The 13769-nt window shown below is 39.7% G+C and overlaps 1 protein-coding gene across 2 annotated transcripts in view; it reads left to right on the top strand.

Moving 5' to 3' along the window:
- Positions 1-13769, top strand: part of LOC131076511 (uncharacterized) — a 169675-nt gene that overhangs the window by 115720 nt on the left and 40186 nt on the right. For both annotated transcript variants that reach the window (XM_058013741.2, XM_058013740.2), the window contains exon 10: positions 6061-6143. In XM_058013741.2, coding sequence (XP_057869724.2) covers positions 6061-6143 — 83 coding nt within the window. The remainder of the gene's footprint in view (positions 1-6060; positions 6144-13769) is intronic.

Here is a 13769-nt window from a genome sequence, read left to right as displayed (position 1 = left end):
GATCTGAGATTACAAACCTAGAGATGATCAGTAGTATTGACATGATAAGCATCCGATTATCATCAATCATCGCTGTCATCAGGGTCACACTTATATTAATCAAGGCTGTGCTGCGATACATCAAAGAAATGTTTTATTGTGTTGACTGATTCATAAATTAGAAACAAATCTGTTTGTTTACTCTCTGGTCCTAAAGTAATTTTTATTCACTTATTGATCAAAAATTTGATAGCCTTGTTTAGACGTTACATTCTTCAACTTCATTGTTAGTTTTTTTAAGAATGAAGATCTTGTTAAAAATAGTAAGGACTTGGCGTTGTCGAAACTCAGCATTAGAATTGTGAAAATGGTGTGGACCATGAAAGTTTGTGTGGTTTTTGTTGTCATTTTATGACACCCTTGGTCCATCAGTAAGAACCAATCAGAGATATGATCCATGGACCAGCGCTGCCCTAGTTGATCAAGGAGAAAGCAGAAGAATCATGAAGTGTTGCCTTGTCTGAAGGAAGTTCCTCCCTTGGCTTGTTCTCCTTCCTCGGACTTTCGGGTTCACCCCTGGAACCCCGAGGTTTCAAGGTTCTTTTCCTTGCCTTCTCTGGAACTCGGTAACCCCAAGGTTCCGAAGTTCCTCCTCCTAGCCTTCTTCCTTCCTTCTCCGGAACTCCGGAACCCCGAGATTCCGAAGTTCCCTCTTCATTTTCTTCTTTTCTCGGAACTCCGGAACCCCGAGGTTTCGAAGTTCCTTCCCTTTGCCGCCTCTCCTTTCTTTTCCCGGAACTCCGAAAACCCGAGTTTCCAAAGTTCCTTCCTTAGCCTTCCCTTTCTTCTCTCCGGAACCTCGAGGTTCTGAAGTTCCTTTCGTTTCTTCTTTCCTTCCCCGCAACCCCAAGGTTCCGAAGTTCCTTTCCCTTGCCTTCTCTGGAACTTCCGAGGTTCTGAAGCTCCCTCCTAGCCTTTCTTCCTTCTCGAAACTCCAGAACCCCGAGGTTCCAAAGTTCCTCCCTTAGCCTTCCCTTTCTCCTCTCTAGAACTTCGGAACCCCGAGGTTCCAAAGTTCCCTGTTGCGTCTCTTTCCTCTTTCCCGAAACTCCGGAACCTCGAGGTTCCGAAGTTCCTTCCTTGTCTTCCCCACTTCGGGAACCCGAGTTTCCGAAGTCTCCGGACTTCTTTCCGACTGGCGACACTTCTGGATGGCGTGATCGAAACTCAAGGCTTTAAATGCTCCGACAATTTTTGTGACTTGTGCACTTTTTTTGTGGAGCCACAGGGGTGCATATAATGTTTTTGGCAGGATTTCCATCAGGAGAGGTACGGGACCATGCTTGTTGTAGTGACTTACGTCATGTCTACATGCTCTAACTTTGGAGGGTCAGTCAATCCACCCTTCTCAGGGTTGCCTTTTGTGGGTATGGCTAGGTTGCTTGCAGGTACAGAAGTCAAGTGCATGCACTTCCAAACTGACATGCAGGGGTCATGATCACTCTTGTAACCATTTTTCTATATAAATGTTGTTAAGCCTCATTGTAAAGGGTTCTCTCTCTCTGTTGCCTTGAGCTTTCCTATGCTTTTTCTCTTCTCTTGAAGACTTGTAATTATTTTTGCATTTCTGCAACTGTAAGTTTGGCCTTTGGCCTTTGAATGAATTGAAATTTCATTCTTGCCTTCCTTCAACTTATGCATGTTGTGTATGTTTCCTTACCTTCATCATAGATGTATGTTTTGTGGCTCTTCTCTCCATATATGTTGTGTTAACTTGTTTTTCTGAGTGTGACTTGTGGGAATCCTCCTCCCCTCTTGAAACTTAGCAAATTCTAACCTCCATACATGCGTTTGGGTCACTCATGCAACTGAAGTTTTTGCATCTCTTGGGTATTTCAGTTGATTCCTTGTGCCATTTCGGGTGGGGAGAGGAACAATCTCTTATCTCGGTGCATCACCTCCTTTTGTTTTAAGCATTTCTCTCTTCCCTTTACCTCTGCAATTTGTTAGGATAGGCCTAGGAGTTAGTTTTGAAGTGTTGAGTTGGTTCAACACCTACACCTGGATTGAGAAGGAAGCCAACCTTCTCCGGAGATTCAACCCCTTGCACAAGGTCCCACACTTCGGGGTTGTTTCCATGTTTCACAAGGTTGCTAAGTTGATAGCTTAGCAAGGGTGCGAGCTTTTGTGATAACAATTTCAAGTGCCTTAATTTGGTCTTGGTGGTGGGGACTCTACCCCTCGGCCTTTGGTAAACACTTGAAGGGAACTACCCTCGAATCTGTTGGGTTCGACCCCAAACCGTTGCAAGACCCCATTAGGAGCTCCACTCTTAAAGCCCTCCTAATCACCATCTTCAAATATAGGCCCATAGTTCCCTCATTCTTGCATCCCCCCATCCCCAGATCCTATGGAACATAGATTATTGTACTTAAATTCATGCATTTCAATAAATGTAATGTCCCCTACTAGTAGAGAGCCTGTTTAATACTATTAGTCTAATTCAATATGATTGTAGTATCAAATACTACATTTTAATTTAGGAGACAATTCTGTTTAAATTTTAACACAGTGAATTCTGAAACAATTATTGCCATAACAGTCAATTAATTTTTCTACATATAATCTATAATGTAGGGAACTTAGGGTGAGACTCAGATCATACCTTATGCCTGAAAGTAGACGGCCTGATTTGTGAGAACCTGCAATCACAAGGATGCACACAAAACCTACAAACATATTTGTTTCTGATCAGCATAAGATATTTTATTCTAACATACAGACAGTGGGCAAGTATAAGAGGCCTGAAAGAAAAGCTAGGGTCCGTTGTCTACCAAGACCAAGGGATGGTTGCTTCTAACTCCCTTGCTAGACTTGGCGGCCCTGTTTGCTATCCTTCCAGACTTTATGCCTTTAAACACTTAGACTCTTTCCAACTTGGTAAGACTGGCATGGAGATGGTAACTGGTTCCTTGACTTCATGGATCCTATGACCACATGAAAGCCCCTCGTCACCGCTGGATAACCTCCCCAATGCTCTCGCTAAGATGGAATTAATAACAGTTCTCTATACTACTTATTGGATACACAGTAGTATTCCTAAATGAAATTATACAGTACATATTCTCAGTCATACTAACCCAGTCATATTTAAATAGTAGTATATAATTTCAGAATTGTTACATTTTAGTATAATTTGATACATGAACATTTCCTGTTTCCTTAATATTTTAATGCTGTTCCTAAAGTAATAATTAATACAGTGACTTCAGGGACGTAAGCCCTTACCTGTCCATGGTAGAGCAGAAGACAATTCGAATGTCTTTCTGAATCCGGTACCTTGCTGGCAATAGTCTCTGCCTTCTTCTATATTCCTTCCGATTACTTCTTACTTTATTAACTTAAGAGTTCTTTCTGATTTATTATTTGGTTGGTCAAACTTTTTATATATATATTTATTTATTTATATATATTAAAAATTATGCATAGATGAATACATAATGGTCATAATCATAGTTGTATAACTTAGACTCAACAAAAACTCGGCAATTTTATTGAACATTTAAAAAAAAAAATTAAAAATAATATTAAAAAACAGATATTACGAAAATTGTAGAACATATTATTGATTTCCATCATATATAAATCAAAATTAGAGTTAAATACATATCACAGACCCCAAGGGAGTTGAGGAGCAATGCCGGTGATGCTCCCAGTAGGGTTGAGGGGCAGCACCCCTCATGGAAGTTTGGGGCAACATCCCCAATGTGGTTGAGGGGCAGCACCTCTCATGGGGGTTGGGGGCAATGGTCCTAGCAAGGTCAAGGGGCAGCCCTAGGTACCCTTCATGGTGCATTCCATTTTCACAATTTTATCACGTAAGAGTGAAATTAGGTGTTTGGCGCTTTGTTGTTTACAAAAATGCTTTCGAAATTGAATAAAACTTATAAATTACAAGAAAAAAAACAAAATTATACTCATATTAGGCGAGCGTTTCAAAAAAAATTGCGAGTTTTTAGTGATTTTTGCTTAGTCTCTATCAAAAAATCATATTGAGTTTTTTGAAAAATTGCCAGCAAGTTTTCAGGTGAGTAACTCACCAAGGCTTTTGGCTTGCAAGTTTTGCAAGTTTGGCTAGTTTTTCAACTTCGGTCTGAATTGCCAATAGACAAAATTATAAAAATTGTACACACACACACATGAACCTGTACCCGTACCTGAAGAGATGGGGGGAATCGCTGTACAGCATACCCTATCCCCAAACCTGCACTCGTCCTTGTACCAGGATTGACAACGTAGATTAATATTATGAGGCCCATGTTCCACATAGTGTTGTATTTGGTGTTATAAAGGGCACAAATATCTGATTTTGTTTCCTAACACATATGTTAAGTGAAGCATCTGGTTACCCTTTCAGTTTTGTATAATGTATCAGTGCTATAGGGACAAGCTGAATTGACATTCCAACAATCTTCTGCAGCATCCTTTCATAGCTTCCCTCGTCTTGGGGCAAGATGAGATAAGGTCTAAGTTATTCAGGGCATGTTATTTAGTCTGCTATTTATTTAAAGAGCTCTTATTATATTATTTGGGCTCAGTTATAGCTGTATTGGGGATTCATGACATATTGGGACTAATCTAACATGAAGACTTTTGACAGACATTATTGTGACATTTTATGTATTTGGGCATCATTATTATGATATTATGTATTAAGTGGAATGGTTATTATGCAAGGTGGGCCAATTATTCATTATACTCAGATGTGTCAGTTGCAAATGGAATTGGGAGTTATAGCTATCATTTTAAGGCTGTTTGCATGCCATTCAAAGGACTTAAGATAACCTTGGTCTAGGTCTGTTTCATCTCTGTTCAGTGCTTATTGTGCCTTGGTTCCTTTGTAGTTATAACATGGAGATAATAAATGCGTGCAAATCCATTTGGTGACAGATTCACTTTTTGTTGTCTTTATTCTTTAGGTTTTTTCTGGTGTTTGTTCTTTTTGTTCACACTGTTCCATGGTGCAGGAGTGCTGTCAACAGCACAGACAATCTGCAAAATCTGTGTCTGAATCATGTAATCTCAGTTAAGAAAATGAAACATCAATTTTATATCGTTTGGCAATGCAATTACCAACATGTTTTCTGGTATACTAAGAAGGATCTGTTGTGTTCACTGTTTTTTGTGTAATCTTTATAATTAAACTTGTTTTTAATGCCATCCATTGATGTATAAGGATCAACCAATCCAAGTGAAAATTTATATTACACTAAGAAGTAAGGACTTAAAGAAAACTGAGAAACCAACATGTTTGGAAAGGTATGAGATTCTTTGTAAGATCATTGTTTTTTACTCCTAAAATTACCATGATTATTTTACTTGGTCTGTATCCTTTGAGGGGAGAGGAAGAAAAAAAATTATATCCATTTAATTCTCATTTCCTTGGTGGATATAAATGAAACAAGTTGGATTTTTTGGAACTGACTCTGAACGATTTTTCTTGACTTTTGGCTTTCTCTTCTATCAACACTCTACTAAATAATCCTTTTGAGACTACTATTCAAGAGATCCTATATTATATAAAGATGTTTCTGTGAGGCTAAAGGCCACTATTATAGAAAAAATTCCACAGCAGTGTAAAGCATCTTTGTTTTCTTTCTTGTAACTTTTGTATCTTTCTAATTCATTCTCTTTTCTTGGATAGTAATGGAGAATAAAAGTGAAATATACATTTTTAGACGTCTACAATAATATCATATCCTCACATGATGTAGAATTAAAATGAAATATACGCAGTTGTTTCAGTTAAAAAAAAATTAACTTTTGAGCTACAGCTTTGGAAACAAGTAAAATTAATCTATTCACACAACAATGACATCACCAAAATATAGCTTACAATTATTGTTTACAGCAAATGAAGGATAAAAGTTGTGCATTGGATTAGAACTAAAATACAAGTACATCCCATAGTTGGGTTATGGGTAGTTCAATGTTATTTTGTTCCTTCCAATTCCTTTGTAAAAAATCTAGAAAAAAGAGTTTTGCTTCCTTTTTTTGAGTCTTATATTGACGTAAATGCAGGTACTTTGCTGGTCGATTTAACCCCAGATCTTCACGTTGAAGACATTAAACACATTCTTCTTAGTCAAAAGAACAGTTTTCCTGTATGAGACTATTTCACCTATGCTCTTTAGTTTTATATCTTTGTTCTTCCATTGTATAATGTAGCCCATTGATGTATTTGAATTTTACACAATGATATCTTCATTTGCATAAGACATTTATAAATGAAAACTCTTAATGGCTTTACAAAACAACTATAGTTGTAACAGACTATAACATACCTGTTGACGTGGCCAAAATTGTATTGGTACAACTCTCTCCTGCCAATGCAGAATAGAATTTACTTGCTGAGTATCCTATCCTCTCTTGTATAAAGAAATCCCTAATGCTGTTTCAAATTGATTAATGGGGGTGACCTCAATGTTTCGATTGTCAGATCATGACTGCAGGATAGCTCAACGGTCAGATGTGTTTTGCTCGAAACACAAAGGGGACTTACAGTTAGGTAGAATCGGTTATGTTCGTACGGGTTCCCTAAGACTCTACAGTCTTGATTCCATCAGATTTTATCTCTGACATGATGTTGTTTAGGCATTCAACTTTGATAAAATTAAAAAAAAAAGGAAAAAAGGAAAGGGAAAGAGAGAAAATATCTAATTAATCTATCTAAAATAGCATATTCAAGAAGATGACGGAAACCTTAAAAAACCAGATTTAACATTATCAACTTATAAAGCACAATGCTATAAAATCTAGTGCAATCTTCGAAAGGAGTTGGATTTTCATGTTAGTAAACATAAATGTAGAATCTGACATCCATTCATTTGATGTTTAACAACCAAACTAAGCTTATAAATTGGTTCAGACTAACCATGCAGGGGGAAATGGCAATCAGCCAATCCTTAATGGTATGAACACCAAGGTTTCTATCAAATATTATCCTAAAAAATGCTATCTAAAAGCAAAATACATAACAGGAAAATTAAATGGTGAAGAAGGAGACCATGCACTCACAAGGAAACAAGACAACTTTAATTTCCATTTATTCTGCATAAATTTCGCCACAGTTTCAACAACAATCTTAGACTTCTTACAAAAAGAGGGAGAAACTAACCCTTATATAGATTTCCAAAAATGGATGAATGGCCAAGATTTAATCTTACAAGTGGCCCAAATTCATCCCACAAAGTATCCCCTACCAACTACCAACTAACTAATAACTGCCCAACATAAAGTTGCTCCCCAAAAAGTGCACTTGCACGGAGCTCAAAATCTGCAATGACTTTGGGTAGTTGAAAAGAAGTAACTAGGTTGAAAAAGTGCATTTGGAATTTAAAAGAAACAATTATTTTTTATGAAAGCACTTTCTCCTTTCCTAAGGCAGACTCTTTCACCAAAAATTCAATTTCCTCTCGCAAGTACCCTTTCCAGATGTCCCGGTTTGCCACACGCTCTTCCCAAACATATTCATGAAACCTTATGCAAACTGGGAACACTTCCTTATTAGAAGGAATGGGAGGATTACACATTTTGAACCGAGTGCCCTCTAGAAGAGTGTCCACTATCCTCAGCCGCTCACGCCAATCTAATTGACGATCCTCAAAACGCAGTATATTTGCATGCAACTTGTTGATGCATTCTATGTCTTCCGCAGAGTATGTGGTTTTATCGGCCCTCAACCTGCCATTCCATCGTGACACTACATCGTCACCTCCCATGCTATCCTTCCAACTATGACCAATGCCTTAAGGATGTCCTCACCGATGCTCTCAAAACGCAGTATATCTGCATGCAACTTGTTGATGCATTCTATGTCTTCCACAGAGTATGTGGTTTTATCGGCCCTCAACCTGGCATTCCATCGTGACACTACATCGTCACCTCCCATGCTATCCTTCCAACCATGACCAATGCCTTAAGGATGTCCTCACCGATGCTCTCAAAACCAGACAAGTCTTCCTCGCACCACTCCTGAGTTTTTCAGACAGTGTCCACCATGTCCATCTTCATGTTGACAATTGTAATGTCCCCTTCTCACTGATGACCTTCCAGTGGTCCATTAGCCTATTCCTGAGACCCGTAGGCTAGGTGGAATGAAGAATGAGGGGTCCAGCATTGATGAAATGAGGACTTACTATTTTTAGTAAGTCAGGGAATGGCCATTCTGGTGTTACTGTCCTACTGAGCTTTCCATGTTTTGCCTCTGGATGCGATGATCATACTTTTCTGAGCATTAGTTCTTGACTTACTATTTTTAGTAAGTGGCAGTGTGGCACAATTCTATTTTTGGCAGTAGACAGGGTTCTAATTCTGCAGCAATTTTGTGGTCGTCCTGGCTCAGTTTCATCCTAGTTGTGTTAATAATTAGTACGGGAGTCATATGCGACATAATTAAATATTATTTTCTTATCCTAAGGTTTAATATTTAATTGATTTGATTATTTGCGACTGATTTATTAAAATTGGGATTAATGCCTATTTTATCCTAAGTGTTTGGCGAAACTCATGTGTACTATGGGATGGCGAAATATTTTAGAGGAATATTATGTTATATTGAATCTCCATCATTTGCCAAGTAATTAACGTGTGGGTCCGTTCCCTTTTGGCGTGAGGTTTGACTTATGAAAAGTGGCACTACACTTGGGTGAAATGAAATGCAAATGAAGGAGTGGCGTTCGGAGGAATTTGCATTTGATTTTGGTTGTTGAAGAGTTATCAATAAGAGCCTTGGGCTCTCATTTGAGACATCTTGGAAAATTGCATCGTTATGTTGCCGGTTTGGCTACTCTCTCATTTGAGACATCTTGGAAAATTGCATCGTTATGTTGCCGGTTTGGCTACTGAAAATCTAAGCTTCGAAGTATGGCTTCCTAGCTAAGTCTCAGTTTCGTACTTGCAAGATAGTACTTAGCTGTGTCCTTGTATTCCCAGTGCTGTGGGTGAATGAGTTGCAGATTGTGGAGTGTTCTATGTGGGATTTGAGTGTTTTCTGGTTGCTGGTCGCGGGACTGCTGAAAGTATATTTTGCTCACACCTCTTAACCAGACGACTCCATCATTCTGGGTACCGGCTCATCCTTCCTTCCTAGCCTTGGTGATACATTGTGTAAGTTTTTAGCAAGTTTAATTCAGCAATGATTTTTCTAGACAAATTCGAACTTCCTAGGTCTAGCGTTGGGTTTTGGGTTTGCATTGGGATGTGTCCCAAATAATTGTTGGGTTGTTTGGGTTGTGGTTTTGATTGGTTGCTGTTGTGAGTGAATTACGGTGGGTTTGGGACTGGTTTGAGTCAAATTGGTTGAAAAATGAGGGAGTTATGAGCATTTGGGTGTTTCCATGGGCTGCTATTTAGTACTTTCAGCTTGCAGATTGATTGTAACAGAAAATTATATTCTTGCTGTAGAAATCTGCATTACTCTCCTTCTTTCATCTCTAATATTGTAAGGTTGTTTCAGTAGTACTGATCAATCATTCTTGTTGACCTTATTTTGTAATTCCCACTGCATAAGTGGAAGAGGCTGGCTTAGCCGCCGCCTTACTTTGAAATTCAGTTTATGTACTCAGTCCTCCCACTGAATAAGTGGTCGAGTGATAAGTTTAATGCAATTGTCCTCCCGCTGAAATATGCGGTAGAGTGATAGTTTAATGTAATGTCCTCCCGCTGAAATATGCGATAGAGTGATTGAATTTCAGTTTCTTGTCATTTTCCCTTGGCCGATTTAGCGCCAAGAGTTTGGTTTCTATCCTGCTGGATAAGCAAAAGGGGCTGGCTTGCCGCCCAGGCATCGTAATTTCAATTTGATTATTGTTGCTAACGATCCCCTATTCACCGTATGGTCTCACCTTCCCACATTGGGCACTTGGTGATCAGAAAGTGGGAGGGTTGCAATCTTCAGCAAGTTTTCAGTTTATGCTTTCTAACCTTAACGGGTTATTTGTTGTGGATGATTGTTATTTGCCTAAAAAAAAATAAAAAAATAACTGGGATATTACAGTGGTATCAGAGATGGTTTTCCTGCCATCCTGTGAGAGTCAGTGGGTTCAGAAGTCTCCATGAGTGACAGAGATGTCAGATACTATAACAGAGAGCAGAAGAGACAACAATTTCAGGTTCCGATAGTGCCGGAAGAGGATATTTTCTCAGAAGTACTGAGAAACAGAGGAAAGGATATAGATCCTTTAGATTCAGCAGATTCAATGGCAGATAGGACCACAGACCCGAATGAGGCATCTGACAAGAAGGCAGATAGACAATTTGCTGCCATGATGGACATGATGTCTCTACTGCTGGCCAAGCTTAACCAAAACGTTGTTGGGACCCTTAATCAACCCAACAATGGTCCGAAAGCTAGCACTTCTAACGCTCCTGTAGGCAATGGGAACGGGAGTAACAACGGGAGTAACAATGGAGGTTCAGCTCCAAGGCCTTTACAACCTGTCTTTTTGCCAAAAGAAGTACAACAAGCTGAAACAGAGATACCCACAGCTGATGAAATAAGAAACAGCTACATGGAGTATGCTTCGCTTCCCGGTGAGATCTGAGATATCCTAACTCTAGATTAGTTCATGAATCAAAAAATGAAGAGAGGTAGGAGGAATGACTACAAGTCTTCTGCCCCAAGAGATTTCCAGCAAGCTCTTGGAAGAGTGACGTTTGCACACTTTGATGGAAGCGCTAAGAGTACAGCTAGAGCATGGGTACAGAAGTTGGACAATTACTTGTCCTTGAGACCGATGCCGAAGGAGGACGCCATCAAGTTTGCTACCTTGCACTTGGATGGAGTGGCCCACGAATGGTGTTACCATGGGTTGGTCACCCTTGGTCACAACTTAGTCACCACCTATGCTGATTTCACCAACAAGCTGATTGAGAGATTTGACACCAGGGATCCAGAGGTGAAGTTTAGAGAACTTGCACAACTTAGGTAGCAAGGTTCATTGGACACTTACGTGACTGAATTCCAAAACCTGTCAGTCATGGTGAGTAGCATCTCAGAGAAGTGGTTGGTTGTCCTTTTCACTAAAGGACCTGAAGAACCATTGAGAGGATGGGTCAAAGCTTTTGATCCGCCCACCCTGGCAGAAGCTATCGAAAATCTCGAAGCATGGAGTTGGCTGCCCCATAGAGTAAAACTCAGTCTAAGCCTTTCCCTTTCAGAAAGGACAAGAAGAAGTTCACGAATCAGACCAAGAGGTTCCCTCCGCGTATGGATGATGGGCTCCGTCAAGAGCTCCGGAGAAAGAATCTATGTTATTCTTGCAAAGAACCTTGGGTTCCCGGACATAGGTGCCATGGTGTAATGGGCACCCTAGAATGCCCAAAAACTAAACCAACTGCTGATAGGAATTTAGTCAAACAGTTTGCATCCAACTCCTTATTTCTCCGTTTAATGTTTAAACCCCTTATGGCTTCAAAAATGAAATGTTTGTTTGTTTTTAAGTCTTTGCATAGATTGGAAATCACATAACATGAACTAGAAGGAAATTACAATAATATGCAACATGAAGATTGAACTACTGCTGATATGATATTATTTCCAGAATTAATAAAATCAAATACATAGCAAATTTTTCAACTCACTAAATACTCCAGCATTTTTGACATAATGTTCCAACAATGACTTCCCATCTTGCTGCTACAGTAACATGAATAGTGTCGTGCTACAGTAACGTGAATAGTGTCACACTACAGTGGCGTGAATAGTGTCGTGCTACAATAACGTGAATAGTGTTGCGCTACAGTGCTGCTACAATATTAATTAGTCTTCAATCAGTCCAATATCTTCATAAAATCATCCCTTCAGAATGACATAAGCGTTGGACAAGAAGTGAAGAAGGTATGAGCAAAACACCAAATCTGCCTGTAGCTGGAGATGCACCCAATCTGCCTACTAATGAAGCTGATAGAAATGGATTCCAAAGGCCAAACCCCAAAGGAATGACGTCTAGAATGTCACAAGAGAGGATAGACGTCCCCTAATGCCAAGAACGGACCTGCAACTCACACATCAATTTCTTCTCATATTCAACATGCTGAATGAAGCCACAAAAGCTTCCTTTTATTCTTTCTCCAAGGGTCGACCCAACTCACTTGAGCAATGTGGGATAAAAGATGTGCAATATAAAACATATTAAAATATTCACTTATTTCTCCCTTTGGTGCCCCTTTGATTTGCACACATCCGCATAAAATAAATATTAAATTAACAATTAAATTAGATGTTACTTTAATAACACTTCAGGCATTAAAATATATTACGGACTCCGAATAGCGCGAGTGATAGCTCGTCGGAAAGCTCTCGCCGAGGAGTATCGAATCCAATCACCAAAACTAGCCTCTGTTGTGTCCTGCTGACTTACTAAAAATAGTAAGTATGCCTGAAACTAAGTAAATCAACTCCGTTTTGGCCCAAACTGGAAATGACTAGGCCAAAACACTCCAGGATACCCTTAAACCTTTCGTTAGCCCTTGGGACCATGTAGAGTTAGGCTAACGCACATACACTTGGTCAACTGCTAAAGTGGGGACATTACACATGGAAAAGGGAATTTGCATCAGATGGAATGCTATTCAGAAGATGGATCAGATTCTGAAATTTCAAAACAGCAAACTGAAGTTGAGGACAGCGAGTATGAAGAGGCTCTTGAAGGGCCTGAATTTGGGTCAGAAGATAGAGGAGTGGTTGCTCAACTCTCAAGCATTCACAAAAATGAATCCTTCAGAGTTCGAGGTGTGATTGGAGAGCATTGTGTCATAGCTCTTATTGACATAGGTGCAACACACAACTTCATTGATGAAAGGATTGTTGCAAAAAAGGGACTAGTGGCAGAGGAAGTTGAGGGCTTCAAAGTCATGGTAGCAGATGGCTCCACCATATCCTGTAACCGAATGATTTCCAACATGTCTCTGAAGTTGGCGAATCATGAAATCAGAGATGATTTCTTTGTGGTGAGCATTGAAGGGACTGATGATGCAGTCCTCGGAATTCAATGGCTGAGATCTCTTGGTGTGATCACACTAAACGTACAAACCATGGAGCTGAAATTCATGTCAGAAAGGAAGAAGGTAGTGTTGAGAGGAATGTCGCATGGGGGACTCAAAGTGGTATCCTTGAAAAGAATGGAAAGGTTGATCCGCCATAATCAAGTGGAGTGGGCAGCGGAGTATTTGATAATGCCTTCCAATCCATTGGTGGATAAGGGCAGCTATTCCTCAGATATTTCAGCAATGGTCAAGGATAGAAGCAAGATCATGGTAATGCCTTCAGAACCACAAAAAGAGCACAAAAATTATCCTAAAGACATTCAAGCTTTGATAACTAAGAGAAGCAACGTGTTCGGAAATCCCCCTCCTGGCAGGCCCCCTAAAAGAGGTGCCGAACACATTATTGAACTTGAAGAAGGAGCTAAGCCAGTCATGACTACTCCTTACCGATATCCTAAGAAGCTAAAGGATGAGATTGAGAAAGCAATTCAGGAATTGTTTGACATGGGTTACATATGGCCTAGCAAAAGCCCCTTTGCTTCGGCTGTTGTTTTGGTGAGAAAGAAGGATGGGACCATGCGCATGTGTGTGGATTATAGAGCCCTGAATCAGAAAACCATCAAGAATCGGTATCCTATTCTGAGAATTGATGAGCTCATTGACGAGCTACATGGGGCAGTGTTCTTTTCCAAGATTGACCTCAGATCGGGGTACCATCAGATTAGAATGAGAGCTTCAGATGT

The sequence above is a fragment of the Cryptomeria japonica genome, chromosome 3 (assembly GCF_030272615.1).
Source record: "Cryptomeria japonica chromosome 3, Sugi_1.0, whole genome shotgun sequence".
NCBI classification, from domain to species: domain Eukaryota; kingdom Viridiplantae; phylum Streptophyta; class Pinopsida; order Cupressales; family Cupressaceae; genus Cryptomeria; species Cryptomeria japonica.
This window is presented reverse-complemented; position numbering and strand designations above follow the sequence as displayed.